This window comes from Bos taurus, chromosome 13, assembly GCF_002263795.3.
Source record: "Bos taurus isolate L1 Dominette 01449 registration number 42190680 breed Hereford chromosome 13, ARS-UCD2.0, whole genome shotgun sequence".
Lineage (NCBI taxonomy): Eukaryota > Metazoa > Chordata > Mammalia > Artiodactyla > Bovidae > Bos > Bos taurus.
Window position 1 is genome coordinate 54,094,879 of NC_037340.1, and position 20,597 is coordinate 54,115,475.

At 54.1% G+C, this 20,597-nt stretch overlaps 1 protein-coding gene across 5 annotated transcripts; it reads left to right on the top strand.

Annotated features, from left to right (window-relative positions):
- Positions 1 to 210: 210 nt before the first annotated feature.
- On the top strand, positions 211 to 17,983 carry GMEB2 (glucocorticoid modulatory element binding protein 2). Of its 5 annotated transcripts, XM_025000448.2 has the most exons (11): positions 220 to 309; positions 6,064 to 6,166; positions 6,709 to 6,873; positions 7,175 to 7,272; positions 7,828 to 7,955; positions 11,656 to 11,759; positions 12,064 to 12,221; positions 14,067 to 14,138; positions 14,405 to 14,542; positions 14,848 to 14,997; positions 15,387 to 17,983. In XM_025000448.2, exons 3-11 carry the CDS (start codon positions 6,743 to 6,745, stop codon positions 16,043 to 16,045), a joined length of 1,638 nt encoding a protein of 545 aa, XP_024856216.1. In that variant the 5' UTR covers positions 220 to 309; positions 6,064 to 6,166; positions 6,709 to 6,742; the 3' UTR covers positions 16,046 to 17,983. The 5 variants fall into 5 exon arrangements, with proteins under 5 accessions (XP_024856217.1, XP_024856216.1, XP_005214680.1 ...); XM_025000449.2 differs by lacking the exon at positions 6,064 to 6,166 and having other exon boundaries at positions 211 to 309; XM_005214623.5 differs by lacking the exon at positions 220 to 309 and having other exon boundaries at positions 500 to 6,166; positions 14,848 to 14,970.
- Positions 17,984 to 20,597: the final 2,614 nt, after the last annotated feature.

The window sequence follows — 20,597 nt, forward strand, 5'->3', positions numbered from 1 at the left end:
GGTACATCCACCTCCGGCCCAACCCACACCCAAGCGCACGCGCGCCCGGCCTCGCCGGGCCTTATTTCTCGGCACCGCCCGCTTCCACGCCTAGCGCCAAATAAATCCCCGGGCTCGCCCTTGCCCGTGCGTGCGCGGCCCCGCCGCCTGCGTCACTAGGAAGCGCGCGCCCGGGCCGCCGCCGCCGCCGCCGCCGCCGAATCCCCAACAAGGAGCGGAGCCCGAGGCCGCCGCCGCCGCCCGCCTGCCGCCGCCGCCCGCCACCCCCGCCCGCCCGTCGGCGCCCGCGCAGGCCCGGCCGCGGCTCAGGTAAGCGCCCGCCGCCCCCCCGCGGCGAGGCCTCTCGCTCCGCCGCGCGCCGCCGTCCAGTCAGGGGTCCCTGCGGAGCGTCAGGACGTTACGGCGGGGGGAGGGGAGCGGGGGAGGGGCGGCGGCGCGCGGCGGGCGTCACGGGCGTCACGGGTCCGCGTCAGGCGCGTCGGCGGCGGCGCGGCCTCCATCTTGCCGGAAGGCGGCGGGCGGCGGGCGCTAGGGAGGGCTTTGGGTGGGGGCCGCGTGGATTGCCCCGTTTCCGTGGGAGCCTCGTGGATACTCCCCTTGCTGTGGGGCTCCCGGGGATGCCCCCTCACCCCGTGGGGGCCGTGTGGATATCTCTCTCTTTACTGGGGGTCGCGGGGTAATCCCCGCTTCCCATGAGGGCCTCATGGATAACCCTCTACCCTTGGGGCCACGTTGATACGTCCCTTTCTGTGGGGGCCTTATGCCTGCAGAACACTTGGTGAGAACCAGAGCCACGTGAACCTCTTGGTAGGGGTCCATTGCCAATAATGACCTGTTACATACTTGCCTAACTTTGTTATTTACTTAGTTTTCTTCCAGACAGCCAAGATTATCTTTCTTTGCTAACACTTCAAATACAAATTTCAGTTACATCAGTCTTTTTTTTCATTAAAAAAAAAAAAACTGTGCATAACAAGTATACAACTTTATGAGTTTCATGTACGCCTGTGAAACTATGATCTATGCCATTAAATTGTCAGTCACCAAAAATTTTTTGCTCTCATTATTACTTTGTGGTAGGAACGCTTAAGTAGCAAAAATTTAAGTATACAATATTGTTAACTAGGCACTATGCAGTATCTCAGGACTTCCCTGGTGGCTCAGATGATAAAGCGTCTGCCTACAATGTGGGAGACCCGGGTTCAATCCCTGGGTGGGGAAGATCTCCTGGAGAAGGAAACGGCAACCCACTCCAGCATTCTTGCCCGGAAAATCCCATGGACGGAGGAGTCTGGTAGGTTACAGTCCATTGGGCTGCAAAGAGTTGGACACGACTGAGCGACTTCACTTCATGCAGTATCTCAGACCTCCAGGATTTACTCATTTTGTGTATCTGAAGCTTCGTACTCTGTCCTGGTCCCTCTTCACCAAATGCTTGGAACCGTCATTCCACACTCTGCTTCTCTAAGTTTGACTGTTTTAGACTCCTCATATAAGTGGTGGTTGTTGTTTAGTCACTAAGTCGTGTTGGATTCTTTTGTGACCCCATGGACTGTAGCACTCCAGTCTCCTCTATCCAGGGGATTTTCCTGGAAGTGGTATCATGCAGTATTTTGTCCTGTGTCAGGCTTATTTCACATAGAATAATGTCCTCCACATTCATCCATGTTGGCACAAATGGCAGAATTTCCTTTTTTTTTTTTTTTTAAAGGTTAAGTTATATTCCATTATGTGTGTATACCAAACTTTTATCCATTTATCTGTCAATGGACATTGAGGTTACTCCTGTATCTTAACTGTGGTAAATAATGCTTTAGTGAACAAGGGGTGCAGGTGTCTCTTGGAGATCCTGATTTATGTTCTTTCATATATACACCCAGAAGTGGGGTTGCTGATCATATGACAGTTCTATTTTTAATCTTTTGAGGAACCTGGTACTGTTTTCATAGTGGCTGCACAATTTACATTCCCACCAACCATGCACAACCGAGTACAACAGTGTGCACCAGTCTGTTTAGGATAAAACCAAGTGGATTAAATAAATCCCCAGTGTAACAAGATACATTAAGCAGACTTGTCAGAAATTACTTCTTTGTAGGAAGTATCTTAAGACTTTGGGAAGACATACTGGACAGGGGAGAAACTTATACATACAGGTTGCTCACTTAAGAGCCTCATGCCGCCTGGCCAGGGTAATGCAGGGTGTGGTCAAGACTGGACAGCTAGTGCTTGTGCCCCCTCACCCTCCAGGAAGGCAGGGCGAGGAAGCCCAGATTCTCAAGGAAAAGCAGGGCTAGAGGGCCACCTCCAGGAATGGCTACTTCTGACATTCTTCAAGAGACAATAGAAATCTGGATTTCTAAAATGTGAAGCCTGTAAACTTTGAAAAAGTTGCAACTAATTAAATATTTTGTAACAAGGTGAGGATCAAAGAAACTGTGTCTGTGGACCATTGCTATGTGACCTAGGCCCTCTGCTGTTTCTGGTCGTATTTTTATCAAAGGAAAATATTTGATTTTTTTTAAGGCATGGAAAGCTAGATCTGAGTCTGATGTACTGACTGTGCACTCACACATTTTTTATCTGTTTTTATATATTTATGCCCCAAAATGCTGTTTTAGACATATTTTGTCATGTTTTCTTTACTTCAAAATTAATTGGGAAAGAGGAATTTTGAGAACTTAATATAGTTGCCATTGGAGAGGGAGAAATTCCAGTTTGTGGGTTTTCCCTGTTTAGTGCTCTGTACAGTTTTGAGATGTCGGTGTGGACAGCTACTCTTGGAGGGTGGGCCCTTGCCTTTCTGCAGCTCTGGGGTCAAGTGTGGCTTTTGGGTCTTCTCAGAGCCTACCTGGTGAAAGCAGAGGTGCCTCCATGAGAGCCAAGTACCACAGAACAACATTACTTTCGGGGAAACTTTTTTTAAAAACTTTATTGGGCTATAGCCAATTAAAAAACAAGGTTGTGTTAGTTTCAAGTGATAAGGGCGATCTTAAAGTGATTTTTTTTTAAAACCTCGTGACATGTGGGATCTTAATTCCCTGACCAGGGATCAAGACCAGGGATCAAACTCGTGCTGCCTGCAGTGGACGTGTAGAGTCCTAACCAGTGGACCGCCAGGGAAGTCCCTGTACGTGTGACTTTTGAGGAACTACCAGACTGCTTTCCGTGGGGCGTCACCATTTTGTTGGTCTGCCACCAGTGCAGGATGGTTCCAGTCTCTCCATATCCTGACCACACTTAATTTCCGTTTGTTTTAATAACCATCCTGACGGGTATGAAGTGGTATCTTCTTGTGGTTTTCGTGTGCATTTCCCCAATGATTAAGGGTGTTGAGCATCTGTTCCATGGCTGACGGGCTGTTTGCAGATTTCCTTTAGAGAAAAGTCTCCTCCAAATGATACTTGGCCTGTGGTTCCGGTCGTTTTGTTGTCGTTGACTTGCATCCTGGGTGTGAATCCCTTGGTGGACATGTGCTGCGCAGACACTGCCTTGCAGTGTGTAGGTCGCCTTTTCAGTCTCCCCAGAGTGTCCTTTGTGCACAATAGTTTTTAATTTCAGTGGAGGCAATTGATCTGCTTTTTGTTGCCTGTGCTTTTGGTGTCATATTGCTAGGGAATCCCCTGGCAGTCCAGTGGTTAGGACTCTGTGCTGTCACTGCCGAGTGCCTGGGTTCAGTCTCTGGTCAGGGAAGTAAAATTCCACAAATTGTACCACTGTAGCCAAAAAGTAAAAAGAAAGAAGGATGTCATTACCAAATTTTGTGTCAGGAGGACTTTCCCCTCTGCTTTCTTCTGAGGGTTTTACAGTATAAGCTCTTATGTTTGGATCTTTGATTCGTCTTGTGTTAATTTTTGTCTGTGGTGTAAGTGAAGGTCCAGCCTCATTCTGTTGCCTGCAGAGGTCTGGTTTTCCCAGCTCTGTGTTTCTAAGAGACTGTCCCTGTTCCCCATGGAACGTCTTTCTATGTCCATCTATTGAAGGTCATTTGAGTTGTTTCCAGTTTCTGACAGTCATGAATAAAGCTGTCGTAACATTGTGTGTACAGGTTTCTCTTTCGCAGATACTTAGGAGTGGGTTTGCTGGGTCATGTAGGAGGAGTGTATTTAACTTTATGGAAATGTCCAGACCCTTCTTAGTGTGGCTGCACCACACAGCTGTGTGAGAATTCTAGTTGCTTCACATCCTCCTGGTCTCTGTATCATCAGGTTTTCATTGGTGCTTTTTAAGCTGTTCTAATAGGTGTGCAGTAGTATTCTTGTGGTTTTAGTTTGCATTTTCCTGTGGGTTAATGATGTCGAGCAGCTTTCTGTGTGCTCATTTGGACTTCTCTTTTGCTGAAGTGTCTGTTCACATATTCTGCCTACTTTTAAATTGTGGTGTTGTCGAGTTCTTTCGGTATTCTGCAAGCAAGTTCTTTGTCGGATGTGATTTGCAAGTATTTTCTTCCACCTGTAGCTTGTTATCTTCATTTTCTACTGTCCATTCATTCCGTTGTAATGTACATACCTCATTTTGGGGGGAGGTTTATGTTCACAGCACAATTGAACAGGAACCTCCGGAGTTCCCATTTACCCACTCCCCAGCCCCCGTCCCTGTCAGCATCCTCACCAGAGCAGTACGTTTGTTGCAGTCCACAAAGCCCAGGTGACTCATCATCAAGCAGAGTCTGTAGTTTACATTGGGGTCACTTTTGGTGTTGTATGTTTTATATTTTTAAACTAAGACTTAATTCTGGGGACTCCCCTGGTGGTCCAGTAGTTAAGAATCCATCTTGTAGTGCAAGCAACAGATTCAGTCCCTGGTCGGGGAACTAAGATCCCACCTGCCTCCGGGCAACTAAACCTGCGTGCTGCAACTAGAGAGTCTGTGCGTGGCAATGGAAGATCGTGCATGCCGCAGCTGAGACCTGACACAGCTAAATACACAAGAAAAAAGAACTGGAGGGGGAAACTGTTTACTGAGTTTTACCAGATATTTACCACACCGGTTGCCTTCCTCCATTCCTGAAGCTTCAGGCCTCCCTCTGCTGTAATCTCCGTCTGTCTGAAGGACCCTGTTAACACTGCTTTTAGAGCAGATCTGCTTGTGGCCAGTTGTCTTAAGTTTCCTTTATCTGAAAGTGTCTCTATTGTGCCTTCGTTTCTGAAGGATCTTCTCCCTGTCACAGAATGCGGGCCTTAGGCTCTTTGCTTTCAGCATGGTAAGGAAGTCCCTGCCTCTGGTTCTGTGGTTCTGGGGAGAGTCCTGAAGGCCTTCAGGTTGCTCTTCTCATGTGGGAAATATGTACCTTTTTATCTGTTTTTGTAACATTCTTACTTTGTCATCCGTTTTCAGCAGTTTGATGGTGCTCTCGGCATAGATTTCCTTGAGTTTATTCTGCTTGAAGTTTGTTGGACTTCTTGAGTGTGTACATTTATATTTTTCACTACCCTTGGGAAGCGTTCAGCTGTTATTTCTTCCGAGTTGTTTTTCAGCACCGCACGGTCTTCTTTCCTCTGGGACTCTGGTGATACAGTTGGCCAACTTCTTTTGTTCTGCATTCCCAGAAGCTCTGTTCATTTTGTTTTCCATCTTCTTTCTGTTGTTCACATTAGATCTTTTGTACTGCTCTATATTTTCATTGTTGTATCTCTTTCCTCTCTCACCTCCATTCTGATACTGAGCCCACAAGGTGGATTTCTGTTATTATATTGTTTTATTTTCAAATTTCCACTTGGCTGTGACTTTGGTTCCTGTGCCGATCCAGTCAGGACAGCAGGCTCCACTCATGGAGTAGGAGTGCTCGCAGCTCAGGCCACTGGGGGTTCCAGTGGTCACCTCGGACTGGGCTTCTTCGGATTATTTTTGCCCTAATTTTGGTCAGACTTTCCTGCTTCTTTGTGTGGTAGATTATTCTGGATCATCGTCTAGATCCTTTGAATATTGTAGATCCTGTGGAGGATGGAGCATTTTGTTATAGCAAGAAGTGTACCTGGGCTACGGGTCTGAGCCCCTCCTGTGGGCAGATGTTGTCTTGAGTCAGCTCAGCCTTCAGCCTGTGCCGGGGTCTCTGTCCCTCAGGTGCCATCCGAGGCTGGTCTGAGACCTGGGCAGTGGTCGACCCTGGAGGTTAGTCCTCGAAAACTTTGGCTGACTGTTTCGGGCCAGGTCTGCATACAGACAGGTGAGGAGTGACCGGGGTCTTCACACATGGCTGGGGTCAGGCCTTCTCCACCTCCCCACTCTCCGCAGTCTCTTGCTCACTCCAACCCCCAGAGCTGCATTTCTTCCCCTGTTCTGTAACACCTCAGTCCTTGGCCTGCCCTGAGCCAAGCATCAGAGGGTAGAGAGCAGCGGAGCAGTGAGTTACCTCCAGGCCCCCGGAGTTTTCAGTGCCTGCCTGACTGCGACCATCAGAGATTAGAGGGCTGGGGCTCACCAGAGGGCAAAGAGGCAAAGACAAAATAACACCAGGGAGGGTCTCCCAGACCAGAGACAGGGGGTTCCCAAGGGCCTTCTGTGCGAAGCCCTGGATTCTGACGGGGCCTGCTGCCAGAGGCATCCACCTGCATCCTGGCTCTTCCCCAGCGCCGGAGTGTGGCCGTGGGGCTTTCGGGCCTGGTGCAGCTCCACGGTTCTGCCGGGGCTTCCGCCCTGTGCTCACTCCACTGTCAGAAGGTAGCAAGGTCCCCATGCAGACCCTGTGCCTGCCCTGTTGCCCTGCAGGCCCGGGGCCCTGGCGTCTCCTGTCCGCTGAGCCATGGCCACCCCCGATGTGAGTGTCCACATGGAGGAGGTGGTGGTGGTGACGACGCCTGACACGGCGGCGGACGGCAGTGGTGTGGAGGAGGTGAAGACTGTGCTGGTCACCACCAACCTTGCCCCGCACGGGTGAGGATAGGCTCCGGGGGGGCGGTGGTGGAGGGGCTCAGGTGAGCTGAGGGCTATGTCTCTTCTCCCGCTGCTGAGGTCATGGCTTCGTGTCCCCAAATGCATGGTAACTTCTCCTCTGAAGGGTCAGGCCAGTTGGGAACCAGGTTTTCTAGGTGAAGTGAGGAGAGACGTGTGTGGGGTCAGCGGTGCCATGACCTCTGGCTAGACTGGAAAGCGGGGCAGAAATGGTAGTGGAGCGTGGGGCTGGCTGTTGCAGAGGTGCTGATGTCCCTTCTGTCTCCTTCCCTTTTGTCCCCAGCGGTGACCTGATGGAGGACAACATGGACACGGAAAATGCTGCGGCGGCTGCTGCAGCCGCGTTCACAGCATCCTCACAACTCAAGGAGGCCATGTTAGGTAGGGAGCCTGCCTTCTGGCAGTGGCGCCCGCAGGCCGCTCCAGACAGAAGTGGTTTTGCCTGAGGGGACTGTCCTCCCTTCAGTAAGGGGGCAAAGGTTCCCGAGGCCCTCCTGGGGCTCCTCTCCAGAGATGGGCCTGAGGCACCACGGAGGCCCTGGCTCCAGGGTCCCCAGGTGTGGCGCTGGCCCGTGGCTAGCAGGGAGAGCTCGTTTTGCAGTCCTGGTTAGTGTAGCCGTCTGTGATCAGCAATGCAGACTCTTACCACCTTTGGCCTTTTTCTGTAGCCTGACATTAAAGGCTTCAGAGCTCTTCCAAATATTAAGAATAGGTTTCTCTGTAAGTGTTTGGGTGAAGTTTTATTTCCATCAGTTGGTCTTTACTTTGGGCTGAGGAGAAATGCCCTCTGCCCACCTTCGTCTTGTTTCAGTCTCTCCTGGATTCTGATTTCTCTTTCAAGGTAGTTAACCTTGTACTTTTGCAGGAAATGCTTTGGAGAAGTTGTAACTGATTTTCTGTGTTGCCCCTTTCCCTGTCAACACACCTGGTGAGAAGTGAAGATGGCTGAAGAGGAGGAGAGCCTGGAGGCAGAGATCGTTTACCCCATCACCTGCGGGGACAGCAGGGCCAACCTGATCTGGAGGAAGTTTGTGTGCCCCGGCATCAACGTGAAGTGTGTGCAGGTGAGAGTTCCCATGCAGCCAGGCTTCAGGGAGGGGTTCCCAGGGCCGCAGCTATGAAGCAGACAAAAGGAGACCCCAACTGCAGGGGGTGTGACCCTGGTGGGGAGTTCAGGAAGCAGAAATCCCATGTTTGGGAGAGCAGAGGACAAGGAGGCTTCAGGGACAATCAGGCTATCACCAAGGCATGAGAGAGCCTCAAGGCAGTGAGTTCCATTCCTGGAGTGACTTTGTCAGGCAGTTTAAACAAGGGAGCTGCTTTGCAAAGATTCATTAGCAGCTGTGGGTAAGGTGGACAGGAGAGAGGTCTGCTTTTCCTGCAGCATGGTAGCTTAGGTACCCACTCACCTTGTGCTGAAAACAGCTAAAAATGCCACTTAAGGCATCTAGAAGATGCCTCCTTAAGCTGGCAAAAGAGGAGTAGGCCCAGGGCCTGAGTAAAGGTGGATTGTAGAGGGCAGCTAACTTTTGCCTGACACTGGTTTCTCAGCCTTATGGGCAGGAGATGAGGAGCCAAAGCCCAGGGCTCTCAGTTGGGGTGTGTTGTTGGGGTAAGGATTGTCCCTGTGATGCTGCTGCTTCCAGAGGTCTCCACCCTCAATGTTGGGGGCTAGAAAACATGCTGATCACATCCTCCCAGCCCCCCCTACCTCCAGGACAAGGAAAACGCCCCTCCCACATCAGCACTAGGTGGAGTAGGGACCCTCCTGAGGAGTCACGTGTGGCCTGTACAGTGTGAATACCTTTAGCTACGAGTTCAGTTGTCAGATGGTTCCTGGCTCACAGCTCCCCCAGGAATCTGACAAAAACAAATGAGAAATCCTTTTTCAAAGAACTCACCTTTACCTCAGGTTTCAAGTTACTTTGGTAGACAAAGTTCCAAAAAAAGGAGCAGCTCACAGTAACGCAGAACATAACCCTGAGCACACAAGGAAGCAAAGCACCTGAGTGAGTGCACACAGAAATCACAGACAGCAAAATAAGGCCCACAAATACTGCAGGTTGGAATTCTGAGACACGAAATATAAAATAATTATGTTTAATTACTTCAAGAAATAAAGAGACTCAAACACGAATAAAGCGTAAGCAGATATGAAAAAAACTAGAAATGAAAAACAATTAAAATCGAACACTAAGTGGGTGGATTTACAGCTGATTAGACACAGTTGAAGAGAGAATTGGTGAACGGGAAGACAGAAGTGAAGAAGTTATCGAGACAACTACCGAGCGAAACGTCACAGGGGAAAGTGGAAGCACGGGAGAGTCTAACATATTTGTCTGACTTCTGAAAGGAGAGAGGGTCTGCGAACTTTCATAACCCAGGAAAGATAGCCACCCGCAGTTCAAGAAACTTGACACATCCGAAACTGAACAAATACATTCAGATTTCACATTTCAAAATCTACACTAGGTGCCAGTGCAAAGGACCTTCCACTGGCTCTGGGACATTTTAGCATCAGAATAATGAATGATGGTCGTGGATTGTAATTCAAGTAAAAGTAAGTATCTGCCCGTATTTGTTGCAGTATATTTCATGTCATTTATTTACATCAAACAAGGAAGAGTTAAAACTCTTACACCAACTAACAAACCTAGGTGGGGTACTGGACCCAGAGCGCCATGAGGAGGTGCTGCATCTAGTCAGGGGAAGCTGGTCTCCAAGTACCCCCATCACTAAGGTGCTGCTTACAGAGGGTGAAGCCTGCAGAGCACCCGCTAAATGAGTGGTGATGTTTGGGCGTCAGTGTTAGGCCAGTCTCCGCCACAGCCTCCTGACGGAATGGGCAGGGGTTCTATGGCATTTCCTGACATAAACGCACAACCTGGTTCTGCTCAGGAAGATATCAGACAGACACAAACTGAGGAACGCTATCTTTGTCTACAGAAACACAGACCTGCATGCTTCACGGATGGTGAGGTCAGGAAGGCATGTTCAGTCTGAGATGTTCCTCTAGGTTAAGGAGAGGAGAGACAGGGCAGTCAGTACAGTCGGATGGGTGTGAGTGGGACCAGTTAGCCCACCCTGAGTATGGAGCACACCTGCCCCACCAGTAGAGAACCTGGTTCCTCAGAGGGAGGCGGGACAGAAAGGGGTGGCGGGATGTAAGGGAGAGGCAGGCCATCGGTGGTGCTACAGTGTCAGGTGGGGGCAGGGTCAGAGAAAGCATCACGTAGTTGAGGGGCACTCTGGGTCCACCATGGACTTCCTGTGCTTGGGGAGTGGCCAGAGAGGGTGCTGACTATCCCTGCCTTCCTGGGCTCCGAGGCAGCTCCCAACCAATCAAGGCAAGGGATAGAGTGGCTTCCTGGCTTGGAGGGACAGTGCACAGGCTCAGGAAATCAGGACAGTCGCTTCCATCAAGAGCGCTTCCCAGGCTGGTCACAGGCAGCCTTGGAGAAGGGCACCTTGCAATAGAGAGCCACACACATTTTTTGTTTTCCCGGCATATATAAAAAGTATATTTACGCTGGATTGTGCTCTGTTAGTGGTGTCATAGCATTGTGTCTAAAAACAATGTACATGCCTTTAGCTTTATTGCTAAAAATGGTAACCATCATCCGAGCTCTCAGAGTCGTGGTAGCACTGAAGAGCACTGATCACAGATCACTGTAGCTAATGGAAAAGTTTGAAATATTAGGAGAATCACCAGAATGTGGCACAGAGACCTGAATCGAGCAACTGCTGTTGAAAAACAGCACCGATAGCCTTGCTTGAAACAGAGTGTTTGCAAGCCTTCCATTTGTAGAGTATGTACTCTTTGTGAAGTGTGACAGAGCAGGTGTGGCTTGTACGTGAGCTGAGGCAGTTTTACTCCAGTGGCAGGGTAATCTGGGCCCAACCCAACACAGACTGCAGAGCCCCTCAGGGCAGCTGCCCTGGGAGGGGAGGCCCTGCGGAGGGGAGGCCCCGGGGCATCTGGCACCCTGGTCAGGTCCAGCCATGGGTCCAGGCCACGGAGCTTTTGTTTGTGCCTCTGCTGCGACTGTGACACATCCATCCCCTCTGCTTGTGCTCTAAGTAAATGCAGTTGTGCGTTGGTTCTTTGGTTTCAGTGCATGCTTGTTCTATAAGACTGAGTTGGATACTTCACCTTCTCAGGCCACATTTGGGTGAACCTAGCAGATGCACGAGGAGGGAGGGCAGTTTCCTGACTTGAACTGGGCATGTGCTCCTGTGCCGTGAAGGGTGCTGTTAGGGCTGGGCCAGGTGGGCTGAAGGGGTGTTCACAGCTGACCCTGTGATTGTGTCTCTTGTTACTTGATGGGCTGTATGTGAATGTTATTTGTGGAATAAGTTACGTACAGGAAAGTTCTCTGCTTGCTGTCTGGAGGGCGAGAGTGCCCTGTGTTTCAGAGTGGGGTGGGCTCCCTGGGTCCCAGGCACTGGGTATATAGTTGAGGGAGATCACCAAGCACCCAGCTCCCTCCCTGCAAGGGGCAGCACCTGACCATCCACTGGAGCAGGATAGGGCCAGCACCTCACCCAGGCCTTGCTGCTCAAGGATCAGGCGTGGCTCAGCTGGTGGTTCTTCCTCCCACCTCAGTCAAGATTGCCAGTGGCTAAATCCTGAATGTCCGCCTCCACAGTGGCTGCCCTGCCATCCACCCTCTTCCCCAGGCTGGCCCTGGACAGAGGGTCAGGCAAGAGAGAAGGGCATCGGGGAGGCTCCGTCTTGACCCTGCTCTGCTCTTCTGTCCACAGTACGATGAACACGTCATCAGCCCCAAGGAGTTTGTGCACCTAGCCGGCAAGTCCACCCTGAAGGACTGGAAGCGAGCCATCCGAATGAACGGCATCATGCTTAGGTGGACACGGCAGGGGTGGGGGCGGGGCAGAGGGGGTGGGACCTGCACAGGACTGGCCAGGGACCCTCCATCAGGGAGTACTGTGGCCACTCTCTCAAAGAGGGCCAGCCCTCAGTGCTGACTGAAGTCTCCGGGATAGCTACCTCCCTCTGAGTGCCAGCTGCTGTGGTCGCACTCCTCGTGGACAGAGCCCCACACAGGCATCCCCATGCTGCTGAGAGAGTGGTGCTGGGGTGGAGCACAGGCAGGCCCTGAGCCTCCGCAGCCTTGTCACCCCTTGTGACGCCCATCCTCTTCCGTGCAGGAAGATCATGGACTCCGGGGAGCTGGACTTCTACCAGCATGACAGGGTCTGCTCCAACACCTGCCGCAGCACCAAGATCGACCTCTCTGGGGCGCGCGCGTCCCTGGGCAGCCCCACGCCCACCGAGTACATCCCGCTCACGCCGGCCACCGCTGACGGTAGGTACCACATGTTGGGCTCCCTCCACTGCTGGCTGCTTGCATGGGGCCTCCAGTCAACTTGGCTGTCCCTTCTGGGCCCCAGCGGTTTGCGCCCACCTCCTCCTTCCTCACCGAGGAAATCTAGTTGCATTGCTGTTCTACCCACAGGGAAGAGTGAAGGACTTTATTTTCTTAAGCCGTTCTTATTATAAAATGATGCACAGGTGGAGAAGAGCATGAAGATTAACAGGGCGAGTGTCCAGTGCCCACCTCCGCCTTTGCCCGTTTTGGGGAGCACTCTCTGCCATTGCCCTGGAGCCTCTCCCCTCAGCACCGGTCTGGGCTTGTGTGTGCTCCCTGCCATTGAGTTGCTGATGTATTTATAGTACTGTAACTGGTAGAAGGCCTCAGTATTCCCTGGGATTATTTCCAGATGTTTGAGCACAGAGATTTTTTTTAAAACAAGTTGGAATGAAATCAGGTCCCAGTTTCCCTGTTCATGTTGCCCACTGATGACTTGGTGGCGCTACCTTTCCCAAGATGGGAATTGGGTTGCCCCTCAGCTGTTGCTCCACTGGTCACTCTGGGCTTGCTGCCATGTGGCCAGGGACTGTCCTCATGCTGACCAGACAGTGGTTGGTTGAGGGGCCTTGTCCTGTACTTGGGAAGCTGGAGGGGAGGCTCAGGGGCAAAAAGAGCTCCTGGAGTTCACCCTGAATAAGTCACTGCACCCTACCTGCCCAGACTGGCAGCCGGCTCAGCTGGGGAGTCCTCTGGGAGATCCAGGAACGTGCAGGCTGCCAGCAGTTGGGGCTGGCCCTTGTTGACTCTTTCCTCATCCAGTGGTCACTGCTTGCAGTTATTGGGTGGTGGCCTGGCCCTGGGACAGCATGACACTGTGAGAGGGGCTGGGTCATGGCAAGGCCCCTGCCCTCCGGAGAAACGGGGACACCACTCCTGGCAGGCCAGTGGCTTCTGTGGGAACAGGACCTCCTCTGGATGGTTGGGTTCACACTCTCTTTGCTTTGTAAAAGGCGGCCACAGTGGCTGGTCTCCAAGAAGGATCTGAACACTGAGCCTCCAGTCAGTGCCATGTCTGGTAAAGGCCACATGGGGTTTGGGATTTAGCTCTTAGAGTTCTGTTGTCTCTAGATGGTTTGGACGATCTGTTGCTTTACTTAAACTTACCTCCGTGGTGGTTTCTTCAGCCAGAGTCCTCAGACCACCAGAGTCACCTATTGTTTAGTTAAAGGTTCTATATCAGTCCAGACTGTGAAAAAGCTATTTCAAGCATCTGATATTCCCCAGCCGATGTATTTGTTGGATGTGGAAAAGGCCGGCATGAGGCCAGAAAACTCACCTAGAAGTTGGGATGTTGGGCTTGTTCCTAAGCCCCACATGGCCAGATCCAGACCGTGTCCAGGACTCTGAAGACACTAGAGACAGAGGTGAACCAGCCTGGGTGGCTTACACCTCTCAAAGTTCCACCTCTTCTGATTTACAAGAAGGAAACGTGGTAGCTGTTGAGACAGACAACGGTGTCAACGAGACAGAGACTTGAGGGGCTACTGAGAACAGGCCAGGCAGGAAGGCTGGCCTGTGGCCCCTGGCCGGCAGGCATGAAGGCTCGTCATAACTGATAAGGACAGCAGAGTATTGAGGACGTGGGGACAGCTTTGCGGAGACATTTTCTAGCTCCTTCTTTGTCCATGTTTAGCAGTGAATGTATAACGTGTGGATCCTCTGTTGTGCTTATACACGTTAATTAATTTTTTGAAAACGGGGGGTATGAGGGGGGGTACTGTGGTGGGTGGAGTGCTGGCCTGTCACCAGCAGGGCTCACCAAGCTCGTCTTGGTTGCAGTGAATGGGGCTCCTGCGACCATCACCATTGAGACCTGCGAGGACCCAGGGGACTGGACCACAGCCGTTGGAGGTACGGGCCTCCCTGGGCTTCTTGCTGGGGGGTGGGGCTCCCACCTGCTCCTGGCTTCGCCACGGGGACTTGTGGGCTGCAGGGCATTGTCTTGGTGGATGCACAGGGCTGACCCACTGGACTCCCACTTGTGGTTGGGCGGGGGACACTCACACGGCTCCCCCAGAGCTGTGTCCTCCTGGCAGTTCTTTACTCCTCCCTGTGATAGAACCAGAGGGGCTGCCTGTGCAGGACTCCCCATCTCTGAGCCCCTCCTTCCATCTCAGATGATACGTTCGCCTTCTGGCGGGGGCTGAAGGACGCAGGCCTGCTGGACGAGGTCATACAGGAGTTCCACCAGGAGCTGGTGGAGACCATGAAGGGCCTGCAGCAGCGGGTGCAGGACCCACCCCTGCAGCTCCGAGGTGAGCAGTCCGTCTGCCCTGGTCCATGGGCCCCCAAGGCCTCTTCTGGCTTGGCGTGGTGGGGATGGCCTCAGGATGCCAGTGAGTATAGCCTGCTTCTTCTGGCTCTGAGCTGGCCCAGAAGCATTGGCAGGGGTGGTCAGTTACCCTGCTCTCTCTGGATCCCTCCTTGCTGCTGGGAGGAAGCCAAGCCCTAGAATCAGGACCTGTTGCGCCTGGTCCCACACCTCAGCAGGTGGCATGGAGTGCCCCAGACTTGCTATGGGCTGGCTCATTCTCATTGTTTGCCTGCCCTGCCCATGTAGACGCCGTCCTCCTCAACAACATCGTCCAAAATTTCGGCATGCTGGACCTGGTGAAGAAGGTGCTGGCCAGCCACAAGTGTCAGATGGACCGTTCTCGGGAGCAGTATGCCCGCGACCTGGCAGGTACACTGGCCTCGGCTGTGCCCACAGGTGCTTGGGTGTGCGGAAGAGGGCTGGGGTGGGTGACACTGGGGCGGCCCCAGCCAGACCTCCCCGAGATTCACCCTCGACCCCACACTTTGCCTGTGAGGTGGCGCCTTCCCGGGAGGTGCCTGTGGGTGTGTGTGAGGCAGGCTGACTCTGTAACCAGGCAGTTTGCCTGCAGACGTTAGCGTGAGCAGAATATGTGACAGAACAGGGAAGGCTGCTCCAGTCGGGCGGCTCGAGCCAGCTGCTCTCTGCTGCTTCCTCAGAGCAGCGAGTCCCCTGCAAAGAAGGCCCTGTAGACCGCATCCCCACGCGCACGCGAGGTCAGGCCCCAGGCCAGTGCAGGTCCTTGTCTGGCGGTGGTGGGTGGTCTGACGGCCTGTGCCCCGCAGCCCTGGAGCAGCAGTGTGACGAGCACCGCCGGCGGGCCAAGGAGCTCAAGCACAAGTCACAGCACCTCAGCAATGTGCTCATGACGCTCACGCCGGTCTCCCTGCCGCCCCCCGTGAAGCGGCCTCGGCTCGCGAGGGCCACGTCTGGGCCGGCCGCCATCGCCTCGCAGGTGCTCGCCCAGTCTGCCCAGATCGCCCTGACCCCCGGCGTGCCTGTCTCCCAGCTCACCAGTGTGCCGCTGGGCAAAGTGGTGTCCACCCTGCCCTCCCCCGTGCTGGGCAAGGCTGCGCCCCAGGTCGCTCCGGCCAGCTCCCCCGCCTCGCCACTGCTTGGCGGCTACACGGTGCTGGCCTCCTCTGGCACCACCTTCCCCAACACAGTGGAGATCCACCCGGACGCATCCAGCCTCACGGTCCTGAGCACAGCCGCCATGCAGGACGGCAGCACTGTGGTCAAGGTGGTGAGCCCACTGCAGCTGCTCACCCTGCCCGGCCTGGGCCCCACCCTGCAGAACGTGGCCCAGGTATCGCCCGGGGGCAGCACCATCGTGACGGTGCCCACGGGGACTGTCGAGAGTGCCGTCGCTGCCCCGGGACCTGAGGAGCACACGGCCACCATCGAGGTGGCCGCCATGGCGGAGGGCCATGAGCACAAGTAGCAGCCAATGGAAGGTGAGGCCCCACGTGGGCACTAGGCTGGCCACCTCTCCTCAGGCTGTGGGGGCACAGCACCGGTGCCCATGGGCCACGCGGGGCTGCTGAACCAAAGAGAGGAAACGCCAAAACAGACGGAGAAGAGAGGAGAGGCGAGGGACGTGGCAGCAGCCTGGGATGTGGGGCTCTGAGCTCTGAACCTCCTCCCTTGTTTTCTTGGGAAATATATTTTTCCATCTGTTGCTTATTAATACTGTTTACACGTGGGGCCTTGGTGAGGAGCCAGATGGGGGGCCAGGGGCCCAGTGCAGCTGGCGGCAGAGGCAGGGCAGGGGCAGGGCCTCGGCCCGTAACTGGGGAGCCCGTTACTAACACGTGTCTTGGGAACTGTCCCCAAGTGTGGAAACCCATGGATCCTATGGATTTGGTTTCTTCCCACAGTTTTCTGTAGGTTTAGTGTGGCCAGCACTCTGCTCTCCCATCTCTGGCCTAAGCATCAGTGGTGCTTCAGGTCTGCACGTGGCTCAGGGGCCTCCAGGGCACCCGGGGGTCGGGGTGCTGGCCCTGGGACACCTGCCTGGCCAGAGGGACCCAGGGGTCCAAGCAGCACAGGCCAGAACGCCCCCTACCCCTGCCCGCAGATGCTCAGGGGCCATTGCACATGCTCTGTGGCTGTTTCTAAGTGAACCCTTAGTAGGCTCCAACAAAGAGTCAGATTTATCGTGTTTTCAATCTAAATGAGGCAGAGTGCCTGGGCTCCCTGATCTGCTCTGGGTTCAGAAGTGTCTTGTACACAGGGACAGTTGGGACAGCCCCGGGGGCAAGAGGCGGGTGTGCCCTGTGGCTTTTCCTGGGGAGGACACATGGAGAGAACGACCAGGGCCTGTAGAGGGGTCACTCCATGTCCAGTGGGGACACGCCTCGGGTTGGGGCTCATGGTCTGGTGTTCAACTCTGGGCTCAGCTCCATGCTAGTGGGACCCCCCTAGAGGTGGGCTGTACCCACTGGCTGACACTGGTGCCGCAAGGCGTCTGGGACCAGCATGGGTGAGGTAGCATCCAGGTGCTCGTGGGGAGGGTGTCTGTGGGCTGGCCAGCCCTCTGCTTTTCTGGTCTTGGACTTGGAAAGACCAGGGAGGGGCTGCTCTGCAGGCCTTGAGCCACTGCAGTGGGGGATACCCACGGCCACCCTGGGCCTCCTGTCCATCTGACACCTGCGGAGACCCAGAGAGAAGCCTCTACCCGCCTCGCACTTTGAAGGGAACCGGGCTCCGTCCATCCATCCTTCCGTCCGTCGGGTCCCCTGGACCCACCTCAGCGCCCTCATTGAGGCTGTTTTGTTTCTGTCATGTCTGGTTGGCTGCCATTTCGGGTGTGCTGGTTTCAGCACAGTGTCACTTCCTTGTTTGTTAGACGCTCCTCTTCCAGGCGCATCTCTGATGCACACAGTTGAGCCTGTGGACGGGGCACCCCAGCCAGTCCTGCGTCTGGCTCAGGTCATAACAGAACATGTTGCTAGTGAAACTGGGCATCTTGTGCTTGGAACCTTGACCATTCAGACCTGCTACGCCCTGGAAAGGTGCCTCTGCCTGCCGGCCATGGGGCACTGGGTGGAAAGTTCGTTTCAGAGCCATATAAACAGAACCGTGATGGCTGCTCCCAGACATGGTCCCTGGGGGCTGAGCTCCAGGTGTGGGAAGGGGCCCACTGTCCTCCAGGAACCCTCAGCCCAGTGTGGGGATCGGGCCATCTCGCTGTCAGCGCCCCACCCTTCCCCCCACCAGGCATGCGGGGGCTGTCCCAGGCTCGGGCTCCAGGAGGCAGGATTGGATCTGAGGGGCTCGGAGGCAGCCTGGGCAAGGGACACCTCTGAGTTCTACTTTGTACGGTGTTTTGCAAGTATCTGCTTGGTACTTTGATTTCAAATAAAAACATTTTTCATAACCTGTGTCTGTGTCTTGTGATGAAGGGCTGTGAGTGGATGGATTTCCAGCAGGGACCCCTGCACCCAACACCGGGACCAGGCGAGGACCCTGACTCAGGGCGCCTACGACTTTTTCCTTTACAGTTCCAAACTGATAGTGGATCTCAGTTTCCCAACCAGGGGAGAAGTCAGTGCCCCCTGCAGGGGAAGCACAGAGTCAACCACTGGGATGCCAGAGAGGTCCCAAGTTACTGAATTTTAAGATTAAGAAACTACAGTTCTTCCTTAGATTTGTGTACTTTGAATATTTTCTTTCAGCCAACACCTTGCCTTTTCTTTGTTTTCACTGACATCTGTTGAAGAGCAGGCATTTTGGATATTTATGAAATCCAGTTTATTGACTTTTTTAGGGCTTTTCATGTTCTTAAACATTTGCCTACCCCAAGGCTGTGAAGATTTCATCTGTTTTGTAGAAAATATAGTTTAGCTTTGACATTGAGATGATCCTCTTGAGTTAATTTTTGTGAGGGTGAGTCAGGGACTTTGTTTATCTGTCTGAGGACCCTTGGTTGAGAAGATTGCCCCTTCTGTGTCTTGGCACCCTTTTAAGACGGGTTGACTGCAGGTGCAGGGGTGGTCATCCTGGGACCCCTGTCATCCACCCAGCACCTCTCCTGATGCTGGCAGTGGCTGTGTCCAGCGCTCTACATGTTCTCCAGACAGGAACATCTCCCCAGCAGCCCAGCATCCACCACTCGGGAAACGTTTCATCAGAGACCAATCCCCTCCTAACGCTGTAGGTCCTGCATACACCCATTGAGCCACGCGGCCAGGAGTGGACCTTCCCTGGTAGGTGGCACACAAGTTGCAGGCAGAAATTCGAGGCCCAGAGGCCAGGAGTGTGGACATAAACCTCTGGTCTCAGGAGTGAGCCTCCCTGTGTGTCCAGGAAGAACATGGGCTCTGGCCATGAGGCCCCAACTGGAACCCCAGTCTTGGCAGATGGTGTGCACTGGCTTTGGTCTCCAGTCTGCATGGTCAGGAGGGATGTGCAGCTGGACTGAGGCACAGCCCATCTGACAGGGTGCACGGGCATCAAGCCTGGCGTGGTAAAGAGGGCTGGGTCAGTTGGGGCTGCAGTCCCTCCAGATCACTGAGGCATGGAGCCAAACCCTCCTCAGCCTGGAATCAGGGAGGGCTTCCAGGAGGAAGAGGCATTGCATTCCTGAGCACCGCAGTTCCGCAGTCAGGCAACTGCTTGCAGAGGTGGTGTGAGACAGGGTCATGGGCAAAGGGTGGATGGTAGGCCTCACCATGGTGAGGGCTGTGCTTTCAAGTCCCAGGCGCAGTATGAAGCCTGGGGTTGTGAGTGCAGGGCAGCAAACGGATCTAGAGGAGAGAGAAGCTGGCAGAAAGCTGCAGGCACGAGGGGAGGGGCAGACACAGACCTGTGCCCTGACCTCCAGGGCTGCACTGGGAGGGCACTGTGGGTCACTTACAACCTGGCACCGGCACTGGCACCATGAGGAAGGTGCTAGGAGGGGCCAAGGGAAGGAAGCGTGCACCCCGGAAGGCCTCCATATGTGCCAGGACTCAGAACCCATGCATTCCTCCCTTGGCGAGCCCTCACCCCGGTGTGCTGGGCTCTGGATCAGTATGACCAACATAAACCCCCATCTCGGGTCCCCTGGCTGGCCCCTTTTCCTCTCCCCTCTAGGCTTCTCGTCCCCGTGCCCCACCCTCCACTGCTCTGGATCCCTGGGAGCCTTGGGGTGACTCCATCTGCAGGACACCCAGGAGGGAGTCCCCCTCCCCCTGCCATAGCCACATGATGCCACAGACCACGTGACAGTCTGGCTGAACCCTTGGCTGGCATGCGGCAGCAAGCAGGCGCCTGGAGAGATCTGGGAGGGGAGCCCTAGGTGAAGACACCCCAACCCTGCAGAAGAAGAGGGAGGGTGGTGCTGGGCCCTCTTACTCAGTTGAGGTCCCCTCTCTCATCAAACCGCTTTTCAGTGGGGCAGGGACTCTGTTTCTGAGCCCCTTGCCCTGGCTATACCCTATCTTCCCAGGGGCCTGAAGTCTTAGTGACTGCTCTGGTGTGAGCGGTGGGCAACGGAAGGCTGTTTGGCTGTGTACTGGGGGTGGCTCTGGGCCTTTTGCTGTGAACAGTCTTCTTCAGCCATAGCCCGGGTACACGGTGCCGTCCCTCCTGGACCTGAGCAGGGCCAAGTTGCCAGAACAGGTAGCCGCCGGCATCCTCGTCACCTTTACGGAGTGGGTATGTACACAGGCAGCAAGCAAGCTGCTGGCCAAGCTGACCACACTGGCAGGCAAGGGCAGACTCTCTTGGTTGCCCACTGGCCTGGATCTGGGCAGGGCACCCTGCCAGTCTCCCTTGCTAGGATCCTCATCCACCTAAGGATGGGGCTGCAGATGAACTTCAGCTTCTTTTGGGGAGAAGATAATACTTTTATTTTCATTAAAAACAAGATAAAATGTGCTCTTGGCCTTGGGCCCCCTGGCCTTGACAGGCGAGATAGTAATGGGGCCATGACTGCCTCCAATGAGATTTGGGCAGGACATGGGGGTAACCACCCCGCTTGGGGAACCCCAGCCTAGGAGGCAAGAAAG